Below are 18,986 nucleotides of genomic sequence, written 5' to 3'. Positions count from 1 at the left end.
GTATAGGTAATATAAAATAGTAATGTGAGTAATAATAAAAATTATATTAGCAGTGGGAGTCAGCAGGGCCATGGCGGGAGGAAGGACCAGGGTCCAGATATAACCACATTGCTTATCTAGGGGCTGGTCCAAGGCAAACCTGAGCCAGCCCTAACTATAAGCACTATTGAAAAGGAAAGTCTTAAGCCTCCTCTTAAATGTGGTGAGCGTGTCTGCCCCCGGGACTGAAACAGAAGCTTGTTCCGCAAAAGAGGAGCTTGATAACTGAAGGCTCTGGCTCCCAGTCTACTTTTTAAGACTCTAGGAACCACTCTAGGTATCAAGTCTTTAATGAAAACATTCTGTAAGAATTGGTAGACCAACCAGAGCATTCTTCAACATTGTGGGCACGCAGAGTTGTTGACGAGGAAGAACTTCAGGAGCAATATTTTCCCTCTTCAACTGAGACTCCAGCGTTTCCAGTCATCTTACGACAGAAAAACGCCGGGAACTACAGGCCCACATGCAAAAAGAGCTCTTCAGTCTAAAGCCAGGTTCTACAAACCTCATTGAACATCGAATCCATCTGCATTCAGCAGAACAGCTGCCAATCGGGGACACCACTTGCAGCATTCCAGGCAGACTTGTTCCAGGACTGAAGCAATAAGTGGAGGAGATGGTGGCTACAGGAATCATCGAGCCGTCTGTGAGCCGTGAGTGGTGTAGCCCTGTGGTGTTGGTTCCAAAGAAGGATGACCCTAAACTGAGATTCTGTGTTCACTTTTCAAAGTTAAATGCCTTTGATCCCTATCCAATGCCAAGGGTTGATAAACTGATTGAGCGCTTGGGAAATGCCAACTTCCTCACGACCCTTGACCTGTGTAAAGGGTACTGGCAAGTGCCCTTAACTGAATCTTTGAAGGACTTAACAACATTCAGGGTTCCGTTTGCACGGAGCACCAGCAACATTTCAGAGATTGGTTGATGAAGTTTTGAGAGGAGCGGAGGACTACGGAGGAGCAGCAGCAGCAGCATTGATGACATCGTTATCTTCAGCCGGACCTGGGAGGAGCATGTGCAACATCTTGCTAATGTCTTTCAACGCATCCACAGTGCTGGTCATCAATGCCAAGAAGTGTCACATTGGCAAGCCAGAGGTCCAGTACCTTGGCTATGTGATTGGAGGTGGAGGCATCCGTCCTCATGTACGAAAGGTAGAGGCGATTGCAGCTTCATCACTACCTAACACCAAGAGGAGGCTAGGATCCAGCCCAATAAAGGTTAAATGGACTCAAGAATGTGAGAATTCTTTCAAGGACTTGAAAAACTGTTTTGCAGTGTCCAGATTTCACTCTACCCTTTACTGTCCAGACAGATGCTTCTGGAGTAGGTCTCGGAGCAGTGTTATTGCAAGGACAGGATTGAAACCAGTTGCCTGTGCAGTACATCAGCTGAAAACTCTTCCCAAGGGAAATGAGGTACTGAACAGTGGAAAGGGAATCTTTAGCTATTAATGGGCATTAGACAACTTGAAATACTACCTGATTGGCAAAGAGTTTGTTCTAGAGTCTGACCATCGTGCATTGCAGTGGATTCACAAAACACATAATTTGTCCCCATATTTCACTGTCATATTTTGACAAATCTAACCATGCTTGTTAATTGTTTGTTTAGCCATAGTTCCATGATGATCTGTAACTTAAGACCCTTACTATCCCGGGATGCTTGTGTTTTGTATTTTATTTAATTATAGTTCATATAATATCAACATTGGTGGTTAAAGTAGAACATGAACAGGTATTGTTAAGTTTAGTTATTGTTTCTAGATTCAGTTCTGCATTTTATTACTTGATCATTATCTCTCTTTGTTACATACCAACCATATGTTCCAGAGTCTACAGGAGGATACACTGAATGACGTCAGCAGTGATGTCATGGGGTTATACCAAGTATGGGGGGGAGTAGATTATGTAAAGGTGTGTCTTTAGGGTAGCATGGTTGCAATTGTATAGCATATGGTAAACTATCTAAAAGTGTTTGCTACCTGAAGGTTTGCAGTAACGTATAGCTTTTATTTCTTACCTGTTTGAGAAAGTAATTGAAGTAATTGGTGTTGCCATGGTACAAACTAGATCCTGCTGATGGAAGGCTCTATTTAGGCAGATGCCTTTGGCACTGGGGGATGAACATCAGTGTGTAGCTGTGTGCATGTGATGTTATGTTAGATACCTTTATGATGAGTTGAGTTTTATTCAGTTAAGCTGAGTTAACTGTGTGGTTGTTGTTTTTTTGTTTTGTTTATATTGTTTGTATATATGTTTGGTTACACGTTACACTTTAAACACCTTTTGTTTTCTGGACAAAGTTTCTCGTGTCTGCGTTCCATCACTTTCCAAGCCACTCCGGTCAGGCTTCCTCACAGAGTCCAATTGCCAAAGACTCTTCACTATTCATTTCATCATGCATGAGTAATACATTATTGTTACACTCTAATGAAGTCTCTTTAGCTGTGCAAGCTGTGTCTGTTATTTGTGTGCTCTGTATATGCTATAAGCAGTCTTTTATTTTTTGCAGTTGATCTTCCTCACCAGCAGATGGAAGTTCTTTCCAACAGAGATGCACAACATTTAGCAAATTAGCCATACCAGTTTATTATCCTTAAAAATGAAGGTTGTGCTGAATATATATTGTTTGTGTGCTGTTGATTGTGTGTTTTAAAAACTCGCCTTTAGCTATACCTTTAATTGTTGTCAAAGCCAGGGAGTAGATTTATTTTGCTCTTGGTGTGCACACAACTAGTATGTTAGACTTAGTCACCATAATCGTGCACCAGCTAGTGACCATTTCGTCAAGTGCAGACCCGATTTAACTGCGCATTGTACCCCAAATGACACTTGACATCTTTTATCTCTCATTGGTGTGTTGACTTGTGAGTAGGTGTCCTTAAAGGCACTGATCGCCACAAAATATTAAACCATTCAAAGACTGTTATTATTTTCAATTGACACATGACACATTATGTAAAACTTAATTATAGTGTAGCGTTATGTAAGATGTATTGGCTTCCTCCCATGGTGTCTATTGCTTGTATATGCTTCCTTTAGGCAATATTGTCAGAAAACACTAAACTTTCAAGTCATCAGACTTTTTAGTCAACTTGGAGTGATTTACTCTGAGACACTTGATAGATGTGGACCCTGGTTTGGTACTGAGGAAAGTATCTGTCTCTTCAGCTGATAAATGCGCCATACTGGGTGTTCACCAGCTAGTCTCTTAACGTGTCTGCTGCTGAGCAGGTAGTGTACAGCGGCTTTATCAGAGCTTTTGTTCTGAAAACAAAACAAGGTTGATGAGAGCCATGGGTTATTATAGTGTCACTTACTGAGATCTAAAACAGTATTAAGTTAATGTAAAGTTAATGTCACAAATTGCAATCCTCATTTCAACTGACTCTAAACAGACATGTAGGCAGTGACCACCAGTACTGTCTGACAGCTGAGGGGCAGACAAAATGAACAATGTGGCCAAACCAGCCAGACTATGTGAGTTAGAATGAGTTAGAATCTCACTTCTTCTACATTAAAGAATTGACCATTTTCAAGTTTTGTTGAAATCCACTCAGTGATAGCTGAGATGTTTGAGGATGATTATGAATGAACAAACAACCTCAACCCTGACTTCATCACACAGGACACAAAAAGGATGAAGACAAAAGAGAAGACAGGAAACAAATGAAAAGAATGAGGTGGCATTAAAAGAAACACGAGGAGACAACAAGAAAGAGAAAGAGTGAAGGAAGAAAAGAGATTTGGAACGACAGAAATAACAGAAACAGGAAGTTGTATCAACGGCAGAGGAAACCACATTTCTGCACTTAGTAACCACCTTCGTCTCTCACTCTCTCCTCCTCCTCCTCCTCCTCCTCCTCCTCCTCTCTGTGTTTCAGCCCAAAGTCTACAACATTTTCCATTCACCTACTTCTAAGACAACAAATCACGTGAAACACAACTTAGATCATTTTACTGAAAAGAAAAAGTTCACAATAATAATCAAAAATCACAAACAAAACTTATGTTACAATGTCAGTGAATCAGGTTTTCTTGAATCAATATACTCAGAGCGTTTATTTAATATAATTGGAAACTCGGTCCAGGTTGTGTGTAGATTAGGTCAGCACAAAGACTGGAAGAATGAGGAAACAACTAGCCTAGCTAAAAGTAAAAAATACACCTTCTAATAACCCCAAAACGATTCCATTAAATTATCACATCTGAATATAACTTCGGTAGGGATGATAGAACTTGTTCCGGTGTCATTCATTAAAAAAGGCTGCTAAATTGAGTTTAGATACGATACTATACATGGATGGTTGTACAAACTTGTTAGAACTGAAGTTTTAGTACGTGGGGCAGCCAATGCAGGTATATCAAGAGGTGAATGATCAACTTTACATGTTCTTGAATACTCAGTAATTCCAATTACAAACAAATCCAGAAATAGTCAAATGTAAAAACGTATTTTTAGCCCACATATGAATGATGATGATGATGATGATGATGATGATGATGATGATGATGATGATGATGCACGAAGAGGATACCTGTCAGAAGTTATAATCACTGTTCCTGTTGGATGACGGCTCTCTGCTGTCAATGACTGCCAGTCGCTCCAGAGCTGGTTTGACAACACACAGGAAAAGCAATCAGATTTAAACCAATAGAATTACTACTGGAGGAGAGTGAGCTCACTTTGTTGGTTTCACATTCTAAATATGTGTGTGTGTGTGTGTGTGTGTGTGTGTGTGTGTGTGTGTGTGTGTGTGTGTGTGTGTGTGTGTGTGTGTGTGTGTGTGTGAGTGTTACCAGGGTAGGACAGTCTCTTCTCCTCGTCATTGATTTTAACTCCAGTTTTTCCTCGATGATAAGACACTAAACAGAGACATAAACAGATGAGAGACTAACTTTAAAAGTATACATTTGGTGTTCTATATTGTTCTTATTGACATCAAATCTCTTGTGCAGAAACCAAACCAACAATCTGTTACTAATTCTCTTAATACTTCCTGTCTGTGGATCTCAGCCTCAATCCCAATTGGTTCCGACTGAAGATGTTAATCTTCAACATATGTATAGTTTCACAAAAAAAAAGACTCCACGTCATTTCATAAGAGCTGGTCACTAGTTTTTACAAAACAAACATGAGGAAATAGTGCGTTGTGTATTGTGGACTATTTTCATCAGCAGATTTATCCACATTTGGTGCTCTAGTGAGTATTTGTGGCAGCAGGACGGTGTATGTTGGATGAGTAAAAATAAACGGTGTGTGTGTTCATAGTAATGAAGGAACATATCACCCAGTGCAACAGTGTGGCTTATTGATGTGTTGTCTCTATGGCACAGAGGAATAATAAATAAACACACACACAATACAATGTTGATCGCAAGAACATTTGAAAATGGATGAGTCACGTGATTGGCTGGACAAGATGGCAACATGGATTGAATCAGCTCAACCAAGTCTTTTTACTTTTGTTCATTTACTCCATTGAGACAACTATCTTTTAAATAATTTTGCTGAATTGAGTATCTTATTTAAGAAGCAATGGCTGAATTGAGTAAAAAATCTTTGTCTATTAGTGATAGATTGAAAACGAGGGGACAATGTGACACGGAGGCTGGAGAACGCTGCTACCTTGAATCACACTTTGACCAAATTCAACAGATGGGAAAGGACACAGGAAAAGATGGGTAACACATGGTCTGATGTTGAGAACAACACTGAAAATGCTAGCCATCCACGAGGCCACACTGGCTAAAGCAAGCAGACATGGAGGAGAGGAGCAGAAGATACAAAGTCCACACAGCAGAAGGACTCGAAGGGTCCAACACAGCCCAATTCCTCCAGCCACTCTCATCATTGATGGACAGAGGATTTATTTTTTTAATGGTTACAGCGGTTGTCTATCTCTCAAGCTATGGACACAGCCCAAGCCAAAGGTGTTTCAAGGGAGCTAGTCAGGTAAAGACATATCAGGGAAGCGGGGGAGAAGCCAAGGAATTCATCGTCTTCCCTACTGGCTGTGCAGGCTACATCAAAGGTCAGGGATGGGGATCGAGACCACGCCTCTGAAGTCACCCAGCAGTGATCTGTTCTACTTAAAAACAACTATCCCTTTAAGACTGTGTGTGTGAGTTCATGTTGGTATGTTGCTACATGAACAAATCATACTTTACCTCAGTAGCCCTTAAGTGTGTGTGTGTGTGTGTGTGTGTGTGTGTGTGTGTGTGTGTGTGTGTGTGTGTGTGTGTGTGTGACTCACCACTGTGACTCTGTGTTGGTCCGACCCAGCGATTCTGCCTCCTTTCTGATACTGAAAACACAGCAACCAAACCACTGAACATGTATGTAACTACTGCCGTGGTAAAGAACTATTAGCTGTACATTTTTTCTCTCAGTCTGAAAGTTGTAGTCATTATTAACAATGGACTCCAGGGGGCTCTTGTTTTGTACTGCAGAGACTTGTTGTGAAGACGCCCTTCAAGGCCCTGAAAATATATGTCGTTAATCAGCGTCTTACTATCAGTGCTGGGTTTCAACATGAACAGTTAAAGTCTGTCAAAGTTACAATAAATTGGGATTTTACATGAGAGATTCCTGTTTTTATTTTATTTTCTGTGCACTTTGTTTTGAGGTGGGCGGGGCGTCCTTCCATGCACTATGCATCAGTATTTAGCAACATTTGAATGAGAATCTGAAGACCCACCCCAGCACCACACCCATACGATCTGTTCTATTGTATCAGTCTGACAGAATCCTTTGGATTTAAATCAACATTCCCTTCTTGGACATAATCTTTAATCTGACGAGTCTTAAGAGTCAGAGTTTTCAGGTCAGTAAGTACTGATTACATACAAACATATAGCCTATGCATATGCATCTGTGTGTGTGTGTGTGTGTGTGTGTGTGTGTGTGTGTGTGTGTGTGTGTGTGTGTGTACGTGTGTGTACTCACTTCTCTTCTGCAGGGCTTTGACGGTGGGTCTGGTGAAGCGGATCAGTAACAGGACCAGCAGCGCGCAGCAGAGTAAAGCTGTCACCACTTTGTAGGCCTGCAGCTGCCCCTCTACATCTTGGAGGACCTCCTCAACTGGACACACACACAAAAACACAAACACACATAAACATGGGACACTTTGGTGCATGTTCGCAGACTGGTGCAAGGGCAGGCCCCTCAATCCGTCCACGGTGTCAAAGGATTCTGCTACTAACATCAACGCCTCACTAGCGCCTACTGAAGTCGTCTGATTTCTGACCAAACCTCTGAATGCACGGCAACAATCAACATAGACTGACAATGGATAGAACTAGGAGGCTATGGTTAGAGGTAGAGCGGGTCATCCTCTAATCAAGAGATCGGCAGTTCAACCCCGAGCTCCCCTCCATAGCGCCTTGAGTTGTTGGAAAACTAGAAAGGCGCTACATAAATGCATTTACACATCTACCATACAAGCTCATTTAGGTGTGCGTACAGGTATGCCTGCTAAGTGTTGTGCAGGTTTAGATTTGGTGCTCTGCAGCAAAACTAGAATTAAAAGAAAGAAAATAAAGCTCTGTGTTTTCACCACTATTCCAATAGGGGGCCTTTTACATTTTGTGAAACTATACCAAACTATATGTCCTGCTTTCAGATATTTCTGCTTACTTGTAAAATTGAATTGAATAGAAAGTCCTCCTTCTGAACAAAACAATGTATAGAAATGGGATTCACTAAACAAAAAAATAGCTTACTGAAAGTATTTTCGCTCTGTTTATAACTCCCTCAGGACCATTCTTTGTGCAAAAATACATCCATCTGAGACATGAGGCATCATTAATAACATGTTGAATAAAACACCACTCAGTAAGCGATAATAAGCCTGTACCTGTCTGTATCTTATAAAATGCGTTTTCTTTTCAGTTTCAAACAACAACTGAGCTTCTTACGGGTTCATACTGTTCATCCTGCCTATTATATTGAGGTAACATTTTTGAGGGCCGTTTATTCTAAATATTATTATGAGCGTGCACGTAAGCTGTTGTGTGCCTGTACCTATCCACTTATAGGTATACTGTTTAAGTTTAAAATTTGTTTTCACTGTGTGAGAAAATGGAGGTTTGACAGGAGAGCATGTGAAACGAGTCAATTACACAAGTCCCTCAGTCAAAGCCTGAGAATTGGCAGCCCTATCACTGTGACAGTCGCTCTCTCATCCTACTGAGTCTCACGTTCTGTCTGTTTGGAACACAGTCGGCCCGTCAAGAGCAGGTTGATCTGGGGGCGTTGCGTTGGAGGCAGGTCTCTGTAAATGTGGGCGCAAAACTCTCTGATTTCCTGTTTCCTGTCACATTTTATTAAATGCACCTTCCCGCGACTGGATACTAGCCAGGAGCAGCCTTTAGGTCTAAACTGGGGTAGCTTAGCCCTTATCGCGCCTCGCTTCCCTCTCCTCCTGGTCTAGCGGGGTGGTCGGAAGATGCCGTGCATGGGCAAAAATATATAAAATTATATTCAGCAATAGCAATAACAAGTTTATTTCTATAGCACATTCATGGCCCTAAAAAGGGCTGTTGTGTTTCTGTTTCTCAGCTGGAATGAGACACCCATATCCTGTCACTGGCACTGACGACATGGGGCGGCAGGGTTGGACCAGGTGGGGGCCGGCCGCTGACTTTTACTGCGATGGCGCAGAGCTTACTGGGCCTCAGTCGCCAGAGTAGAATATCTCAGCAGGAGAGGAGGAGACCCTGGAGCCAGGGCACGTTGAGGTGCAGCGGTAGCAGTTGCTGGAGGGAGCCTCTTCTTCGCGCAAAGATGATGCAGCTGCTGAGGTGCAGCTTTGCTCCAGAAGTTGTATTTCCTCACCCTCTCTGCTTCCTCGGCTGCGTCTTGCAGATGAGCCATGGCATTCTGGAGGAGTTGTCCGAACAGCCCATTGCGGTTTATTGGACCACCCAACAACTCCTGTCTGATCTGGGGGGAATCTGTGAAATGTGGAGCCATATGTTTTGCTGCATCATTGTTTTTTTGCAATGTCATAATTCTAGACGCCACCACTACAGAATCCATTGTGAGGGTCAAGACAGCTGTCATAGCCTTCCTGATGTCCGTGGCTAGCCCCGGGCTGAGTAGCCATAGCGGAGATAGTGGAGGAAAACAGGGAGATGTTATTTTCAGTGAGGTGACATAAACCTGGTCCTGAGGAGATGGTGGTGTGTGGGGCTACGCCTGCCAAAGATAGTGGCCTTCAGGAAGAGGATGGATGCTTTTTTCCAGTGGTGGGACTGTGGGAAACCCTGTGTCATTGTGGACTCTGGTGAAGGACCCATAGTAAGATACCAGCACTTTTAGTTTTACTGGATAGGAAAAAGCCACCTTTAAGAAGAGCCGGAGCTATGGGAAGCAAGACCACGGCCAATGACATTTGGCCGGCGGCCCCTGCTGGTAGATATCTCTGGCTAAAAGACGCTGAGCAGTTGCAGGTTGCTCTACTCAAATTACGATGTCTCTCAGATCTACCATCATTTTCATGATGCCCGACAGGTCCTGAAAAGGTGCCTCAGCTGCGGGCAAATAATACAGACAAGGAAAAAGCCGTTGCTGCTAAGCTCCATATTCCTTATTATCATCATCGGCGTTCAGTGTTCCCAACTGGGAGGAAGTAGAGCCAGGTAGAGCACCCACTATGGAGGGAGCTGAGCCAGCAGACTCATGTCCATCACAGTGGTCCTCATCCCGGATGTCCGGTTCCTCAAGTATTTTAGTCCATGTCGATGTGTCCTTGGGCAAGACACTTAACCCCAAATTGCTCTCGTAGGCTGTGCTATCGGTGTGTGAGTGGGTATGAATGTTAGATAGTCCTGATGGGCAGGTGGCACCTTGCATAATAGCCCCTGTCATCAGTGTATGAATGGGTGTGAATGGGTGAATGACATGTTATGTTAAAGCGCTTTGAGTGGTCGGAAGATTAGAGAAGCGCTATACAAGTACAGTCCATTTACCCTTTACCATTTACAATAGTTTTACCTATGACAAAATGAGGGAGTGTATGTTTAGATACCTCATCTCCTGTCGTTATGCATTGCATCGTGTTAGCCTCCTAAAGGCTGCGTAGTATAAATGGTCAGCCCACATGAGGACATTAGTTCACTTACACACACATCCAAAGACAAGCACCAGCACACAGACAGTAGACCAACCTGTGCATTTGACCCTCAGTGGCTGACACTCGGTCTTCTTCACTGCTCCACTCTCTGTGATGTCATAGCCATTCGCCGTGGGACTGCCTTTGTTCCAGTGCGGTGGGTCTTTACAACCTTCCTGGTTTTTACACACATTTCTCAGAAGACTCTGGATGTTTGTTTCACTGCCTTGACAAACAGTCAAGGAGGAGTTGGAGAGGATCAGGGTAACATCTCCTTCACATTTACTCCATTTACTCCATGTGATTGTGAGAAGACCCAGGGCAGGTGCTGAGCTGATGGGGTTGGAGATGGGGCGAGCAGTGGTTGTTGGAGTGGTATTGCGGCTAGAATAGTCCCTGCTGGTGCTGGGGGTCTGACTGGGAGATTGAGCAATTGTTTGGTCTTGTCCTGGAAGACAAGGAACTGTTAGTATGGGGAACACAGTTCAACACACTGTTTCAAAAGATCCTTTCACACTAAGAGGAGTATCATTCTGTTCTGGCCCACTATTACGTAAAAATAAAATTAATGAAATTCTCGATCCTACTCCACTGGATGTTCAAACCTGCTGGGTTCATTTGTTGACACCAGCACAAGTGGGCCATACTGAACCCCAAATTGTCCCTTTAGCATAGTGGTCCGTATGACGGGGTCCATATATGGGCCATAAACGTAAGGGAAGTATTATTATATTATGTTTACTGATTATGTCTTTTAATTTGTGCAGTTTGCTTAAAAGTAGGATACCTTCAAATAAGTAAAGAAACTATGTGCATCATTGTTACTTTTATATTTCTAATTATGTGCAATTATTCTCACAAATTATTTTCCATTTTCTTTTCATTTTTGGATATACAACCGGCTGCTGTGCTGACCTGTTATAAATCCTCCAGTTGCTGCCTGCCTAGCGTGTATTTTATAATATGAGATAGGATAGTTATGTACCAAAGGTGAGGAAATAGCCTACAATACTCTTCAAATAATTAAATAGTTTTAAGTTTGTGGTCTCTGCCTGGAGTGTGAAGCCTGAAGCATTGTAGCAGCGTGTGTGTGTGTGTGTGTGTGTGTGTGTATTAAACCCAGATATATCTCATTTGTGCCATAAAGCTCAACTGTTATCCAAAAGGATTAAAAACACATCAATGAGCCACACTGTTGCACATGTTGTGTGACATGTCACCTCATCACCATGAACACACTGTAGATTATTTAGACTCAATCCCATATACACCGTCCTGCTGCCACAAATACTCCCTCGCATCAAATGTGGATTAATCCATCGCTGAAAATAGTCCCCAGCAAATACATTATTTCCTCATGTTTAAGTAACATTTGCTAAGAGCTACAGTGACCAGCTGTTTTAGGGAATTACGTAGCCTTTTGTAAAAATGAAACTATATATTTGTGAGGTGTTTTTAAAGATTTCCATCTTCAGCAGTAACCAACAGGCTTGGCGCTGACAGAAGGCTTATACTACCCTGTGATAGTCAGCTTTACTATAAGTCCTGTAGACTCACACAGCACTGCACACCAGGAGGCATCTTTAAAAAAACAACAACGACAAGCTTACTTCAGCTTACTTACAGTATTACTGCAGTTTATATCTAATTTCATGTTCTTGAGCAGAAGAAATAGTTCTGTGAATGCCTGACCTATAAAATGTCTGTGTGTTTGTGTCAGCATGCATGTATTTGTGCACGTACTAGCTGATGCCACGGAGAGCTGTTTTATGAAACAACATACCAGCTATTGGTAGGACAAGATGCCAACTCTGATTGAGAGACAGTGATATCTTAATCACTCCCCTCATTTGAACATGGAGTCTGAAACAGCCAACATATCTAAAGTAGCGATCGAGTTAAAATCCAAAGTCTGCTGTGCAATCAATGCGGTTTTAAAAGGGCCTCTTATAGAAGTTGGGTGATGAGGGCAGATGTCTTAGTAACTGAGACCTTGCTGCAGAGTTTTGTACATTTTGAGGGCTGAGCTACAGCTCACGTGTTAAAGCAGATTAACCAGGTGTACAACAGTACGGATGCTCACGGCCGATAGACTTCAGCTGCAGACATCCAGTCTCTTACATCACGAAGCACCCCTGCTGTGTGGCTTCAGAGAGAGACACTTACTGATTGCAGAATTACCTCACATAAGTCATCTTTAAAATAAAATGTACTTGTTAAAGCTTGAGTGCAGAATAGATAGAGTTCGTAATTTAAAATAGCATTATTTGAATCTGAATTTGAATTACACAAACGTGCATATGCCATATTTCTACAGGTGAGCTTGCTACATCTCCCCCGCCCCCAGTATCGCTCTATCACCGTCGATCACTTTCTATTTTTGGACTTTTTCCTCTGTATGCCAAGTTTCTTTTAGTTACCTCAAGCAATCACTCCAGACACTTGGAACCATATAGCTTCTGCTCTACTCCTTGTCTCTCTGCCGCTATTGTCTCTCCCCGCTTTCTGCCTGTCAAGGTATTGGGTAATACCGTGCAACCAATCAGAGCACTGGAATAAGCAGCGATGCTCTGAAGAACTCCGTGAGTGAGCAAGGTTGGTTGAAGGCACTTTGAGTACTGCTCATGTAATGACGTTACTGTGGAGTTGAAAAAAGACTTGATTCTGGGAACAATTGTCATTCTTTTGGTATTCTCAGTGCGGGAATGTCGCCACAGACACCAGACACCACTACTGCGGTATTCTGGGAAATACAGACAGCTTTCCCCGGCGGCAGCAGTAGGCGTAAACAACATCGTGTGAAACTCTTTTGGCGAGGGCTTGAATGTAACGGACGTTCATTTATATGTGAAAGTCCCGCATTCTAGCTTTAATGTAAGCACATCATTTTATTCCAAACATGTCTCATCTTTTTAATGTTATGCCCATTATTTTATTATATTACGTATGTGTATGTTATTTCTATTTGAACTTGTATTGTTGAAATCGTCAACATCATCGTTGATTTTATTTCAATGCAGTCCTGAAATGTATATTCCAGCCATGGAATAAACATGGCAGCCACATCGTAACTTTGTTCTGAAATGTGATGTGTAATAAAGCTTAGCATTGTTATTATTATTATTATTATCATTATTATTATATTATTATTATTATTATTATATAGCTGACTGTTGTGTACAATGAAAGAACATTTTAGAATGACAAATGATATGTCCTAATGATGACGCAATGAGATTGGAACTGTTCCAAGAATTGACCCTGCTAAGTCCCGCCGCTCGTACACAGACCAGCCAATCATAACTTTTTCATCAGCCAGCTCTGATCAGGGTTCAACTATCCAATGACAACAATGGTCTCCATAGACTCATTCATTGTTTTCAGATGTCCTTCATGATCAGGCTGGTTTAGTGGATTTGGAGCTTGTTGTGGTGAAACGTTGCGTTATATGATACTTGCCGGAGAGGTTGAAGGAGATATACGTTTCTAAAACGTTAGTGGAGCTAACATTAGCAGAGTCATTAACTAGCGTTAGCACTTCTACGCTATACTGAATGTTTACTGAATGCATACACATGCTGACGTAGAAAACATTTTCATTTTTCACTTAATCAGCATTGTAAATTAAACAATACAAAACAATATAAAATTCATAATATATCAAATTGAGCCAGTTCACACATTTTCAAATTTACCCATCGTGGTTTGTAGCGATGTAGATATTTGGTTTTTACTAGGAACTATTTTCTACCAAAACTGGTTCTATATAAAAACAGTCAGAAACATTATTTTTTTTCTTAAATGTCACTTGTAATGCTCTGAACCCCACGAACCTGTTTCTATTCAGCTCCGCTGTGTTGGGGTGGCGGCACAAGTTTCAGTGGCGTGGATTTCAAAGCTTCTGCAAACAGAACCGAAACTATCTGCATGGCTAGATAACACTCCAGGTTAATCTGAAAATGTCTTGCAGTTGTTTTCTTTCAATTGGGAACAAACTTATTTTTAAAGTTTAGAATTCACTGAAAGTAGTTCAAAGTTTGAGTTTTGAGAGTTGGTTCTTTGTCTTTCTTATTATACTCGAGGAGTGGTCAGCAGTAGTTAAAGCTGTATTAATTTCAACATTGAACAAACTTCATTTTTTTTGATGCGTTTTCTTTACTTGCTTTGTAACTCAGTGCACTTAATGTGCTTCTGCAGTTTCGCAGGGTTTAATAGGTTTACACAATATGAAATGCTCAACGCAATCCAGAAATGCATTCTGTAATCTAGCGAGATTTTGTCGTATCAAGTGAAAAACCTGACATGCAAAATTACCTTCAAAGAATTTGAGCCACTATGAAATACTATCTGCACTTTAATCAAGTAAAACATGTTTGAAACCTGATTGGCGTAATTAATATAAGCCACGAAAGAGGCCGACATTTGAAATGTTTTAGTGAAGTTCAGTGTAGAAGTTCATATCCTACAACACAACGTCTATAACCTTTACATGTGTTACCAGCGGTGGCCGATATACTGAGCTACCTTACTTTATTATAAAAAAATCTACCAAAAGTCAAAATCTTCTCTTATGAAATATGCATTCAAAATATGAACTTGAAATTACAAATGTACATTAGTATTACGAGTATCAAAAGTAAAAGTCTCATAATGCAGCAGAATGACCCCTGTATATTATAACACAGTACATTATATTATAAATAAATGATGATTATATTATTATATAGATGCAATTGTTTGGGCAATATAACAATATATATTATGAAACAATTCAAATGTGTCAGATTTTGCTGTACTGTTTATACTGAGGTATTTATGCATTTCATGAAATCATAATATCATATAATTTTAGAAACTGATCACGTTGTTTTATGTAATATCTGAATCTGAAAAGTAGGCTAACTGGTTAAAGTAATTATTATTTTCCATCCGGATCCCACCAGCATTAATTCTATTGAATCAGAATCAGCTTTATTCTGATTTATTCTGACAGGTTGATATTCCAGGTCCGTATATGAACATACTGTATGTGACACTTCATAAGTACTATATATATATATATATATATATATATATATATATATATATATATATATATATATATATATATATATATATATATATATATATATATAGTACTTATATATATATGCTCCAAAGGGTTGAGTTTTTTGTTTCTACTTTAGAGGATTTTTTTAGTGAAGTGACAATCTTGATGAATCTGGAACTGTCAATGAGAATTAATCAAAAACAAATTTATCCCAAAAACGTATTAGATATCAAATATATGTGTGTGGTGGTGGATTTTCTAAAGTAGATATTTGACTATTTGGGTGTGGTGGTTTAAGTCCCGGTCCGCAGGCCACAAGTTTGATTTCGTCAGCGGTGTCTTACTGTAGTTGTGCATTTACAACAAACAGAGTTGTTTAAAAGTACATTTTTGGCCTGACACAGTAATCTGGATATTATGAGGCCATTATTGTAGCAAAACTATTTGCAAATGTGTGTGGAGAGTTGTGTAACTGTATCTCAGTCCGTGAATGCGTAATCAAATTTGTGAATGTGTAAAAGAATCTACAAATGTGTTTTCAGTGTGTGTGCGTAGCAGATTTGTAAATGTGTAAAAAAAATATTCAGGTTAGCAAGTGCATTGAGATTTGTAAAATCTGTAAATGCGTACATAGATACTGACTGACTGGTGGAATGGAAGCTGCTTATCTAGTGAGGCACAGTGCGGACAGAGCCGTAGGACCTGCTTGATTGTAACTGGTGACTTGTCTGTATTTCCAGCAAAATACTTCGACTTTTCAGCCAATGATATTAACGTACGCATTTACAGTTTTGTTAATTTTGTTGTTTTGCTAACAGATTCGGAGAGTTTTACACATTTACAAATCTGATTACACATACACAGATACAGTTACACAACTCTAAACACATATTTGCAAACATTTTGCAACAATAATGTTCCATAGGAACTCCAGTTGTCTCACCAGCCAGTTTTTGGGTTTCAATTTACGGCGAAAAATCAAGGCTCAATACTCAATTCTAACACTTTATAGGCAGATTAAATAATTGAATCATCAAACAAACAACATCGGTTCATTCCAGTTAATATTAAAGTAGTACTAGTAAATAATGAGACTTACTTTATCTAAGTCCTCTTGGTGTATTACACTATTATCATTAGTTAGTTCTTTCGTAATGCTGTCACAGTGAGTCAGTAATGCCTTCAGCATCCCACTGATGACAGCTGGTTCCACGACTACTGCACCAAGGGGCCCATACCGGCCGTTTGAACAGAAACACAGTAGGAAGCACGGTGTTCGTAAAAACAGAACTGCGTTGGTTGGAACATGTTGTTTTAGGAAACGGTGAGATGATGAATTGGGCTACTTTGATTATGATAACAGGTCATAATGCAGCACAGAGGTTCATAGTAATGCGGACAGCATTTTCATTTTATCCATGTCTCCATGATTGTCTGGTAGACAATAGGGTCACAGCTTTTATGTTACAAAGCTGAAAGATGCACTGGCACACATTTGATGCAGTGCATCAAAGCATGCACACAAATTAGTAATTCACGCTCCAAATAACGTTTTACTGAGTTGAAAGACCTTTTTTCACAGCAGACAGTTTGACCTGAAAAGCACAGGTGTAAAAAAAACGTAAATGGTAGCCACCCTGTACAACGCCACGGCATTGGTACAAGAGCACCTACATGGAATGCACCCATGAGTAACTCAGTCCCACCTGGTGATTGACAAGCCCAAATGTCTGCATTAGGAAAGGTCCACTTACTGAGGTGGAATGCACAAGTTTAAGGTGGAAGACAAGCTACACATTGAGGTTTCCCTGTTGAACCAGGCTGAGAGGCCTCTGACAGTCTGAATGGTAAATAAATTCAACACTAAAGAGATGGAAAGTCAGGACAACATGATCCTCGCGTCTGTACAATAGAAAAAAAGCAAAAAGCTTACTTTTTTTTTCAGCTTGACTTCACATTGAGTTGATTTATCAAACATTTGTTGTGAATAGTTACAGAGAACAGCACACTTCACCTTTATAAATCGTTGTTAAATCTACAATATTTCTGTAACTGAGCACCAGGGTCTATGAATCAAACTCATACTCTATTTAGATGTCATTATATTTCTTCAGGTAACTTTACAACCAAACAGGACATTAGTCAGTAGAACTGGGAGCCACAGATGGGAACACATTTTACGACATAATCAACATGAAAGTCAACCAACAGCAGCTCTCAGACTAGCACTAGGCTTGCGTTGGCGTGGTGTTAGGCTAGCATTAGGCTAGCATCAGCACACACAAATGGCTATTTATTAGGAATTTTGCATAAGTTGGCAACTAGGAGACACACATTAAAGCTACTGTTATGTTGCGACATTTTGACTATCTGGGAAAGATCTTCGTCACAAAATGGAAGGTTCAATTTCAGTTCAGGTCAGGTCTAGTAATACTCCATCTCAGAGGGTTAAAGCTAACATCATACCAAACCAGTTAATTTGCTCAATTCTTCTATTTTTCAATATTCTATATGTCCCAAAAGAAATGTGCACTTACCAGCAACGATGAGTAAAAGAGTTGAGAAGGTCACAACAGTCCTGAGATCCATCACAGTAACAATGAACAAGTAGAGGAAGAGGACAGACAGACAGACAGGAGGAGAACAGACGACAAGAATGAGATCAAGACGCCAACAACAGAAAAACAGATGAGAAAGGAAACGGTGCAGAGGTGTAAAACTCCTCAATCTCGCTCTCTCTCTCTCTCTCTCTCTCCATAGAGTGAATCACTTCATCCCCGGCCTGCCGCTGCTGCTGCTTGTGCAAAAGTGCAGATTTCCTCTCTTCAAAGGAAGCTTGCAGAAGAGAGGCAGAGATGATAAGAAGCGAGGAAGGAGGAAGAGGTAGGAGGAAGAGGTGAAGGGAAGAGTTATGTGACTCTCAACTAAATTCACTTTGGTAACACTTCATAATAACTACACACTATGAGGCGTTAGTTAAGTATGAGTAAACACTTAATTCATCATTTATAAAGCATTGTTCCTACATTAACACTCATTAGTATGCTATTCATAACAACAGTTATACATGTTTTTTTCTTCATTAATAAGCCCGTCTATTATGTGTTTCATGATTGTGTTTTCATACTTTATAAATGATGGATTCCCCATTTGTAAATGAAGTATTATATATTTTACAAACCAATTATTAAGGTGTTGTAGATGATTAATAAGATAATTTATAAAGTGTTAGTAAATGATCAAGAACGTATTTAGATGTACATTATTCATGCATTTATATATATATATATAATGATTTATGGTTAGGGACTATGTTAATATATGCTTTATATACACGTATTAATACTGTAATTCATGATTAATTCATGATTTATTAAGGTAGTTACTACACGTTAGTTAAGTGTTTCTACTGTAAGTCTACTTAAGTCATCTACTGTATTCATACTAGCTTATTGCACTTATTGTTTTTATATTAGCTTGTGGCACTTATTGCATTCCTTTGTTTCTGCACTGTACGTTGGCTCTGGTTTATGCTCTTAGATGCTTGTTTGAGGTAGGGACATGCACTTATTACTTCTGGTGACTAGTTGTTCTCTCGAAAACCGATGTTGAATACACTTATTGTAAGTCGCTTTGGATAAAAGCGTCTGCTAAATGACTGTAATGTAATGTAATGTAATGTTTTGCGTGACCTCATCTAAAGTGAGGACTATTTATGCCTTACAAAGCATTTATAAATGACATTGAAAGGCCAGCAGTGCCTCAAAACCCATCATT

General features: G+C 40.3%; 1 protein-coding gene across 1 annotated transcript; it reads right to left on the bottom strand.

Annotated features, from left to right (window-relative positions):
- Nucleotides 1-3,982: 3,982 nt before the first annotated feature.
- On the bottom strand, nt 3,983-17,862 carry cd5 (CD5 molecule). Its single transcript, XM_076091869.1, has 6 exons — nt 17,747-17,862; nt 10,215-10,607; nt 6,991-7,125; nt 6,299-6,349; nt 4,842-4,907; nt 3,983-4,653 (listed from the first exon to the last, which is right to left on the bottom strand). Exons 1-6 carry the CDS (start codon nt 17,796-17,798, stop codon nt 4,583-4,585), a joined length of 768 nt encoding a protein of 255 aa, XP_075947984.1. The 5' UTR covers nt 17,799-17,862; the 3' UTR covers nt 3,983-4,582.
- Nucleotides 17,863-18,986: the final 1,124 nt, after the last annotated feature.

Source organism: Anarhichas minor, unplaced genomic scaffold (genome assembly GCF_050575085.1).
Source record: "Anarhichas minor isolate MPS153535 unplaced genomic scaffold, ASM5057508v1 ptg000014l, whole genome shotgun sequence".
Taxonomy (NCBI): Eukaryota; Metazoa; Chordata; class Actinopteri; order Perciformes; family Anarhichadidae; genus Anarhichas; species Anarhichas minor.
This window is presented reverse-complemented; position numbering and strand designations above follow the sequence as displayed.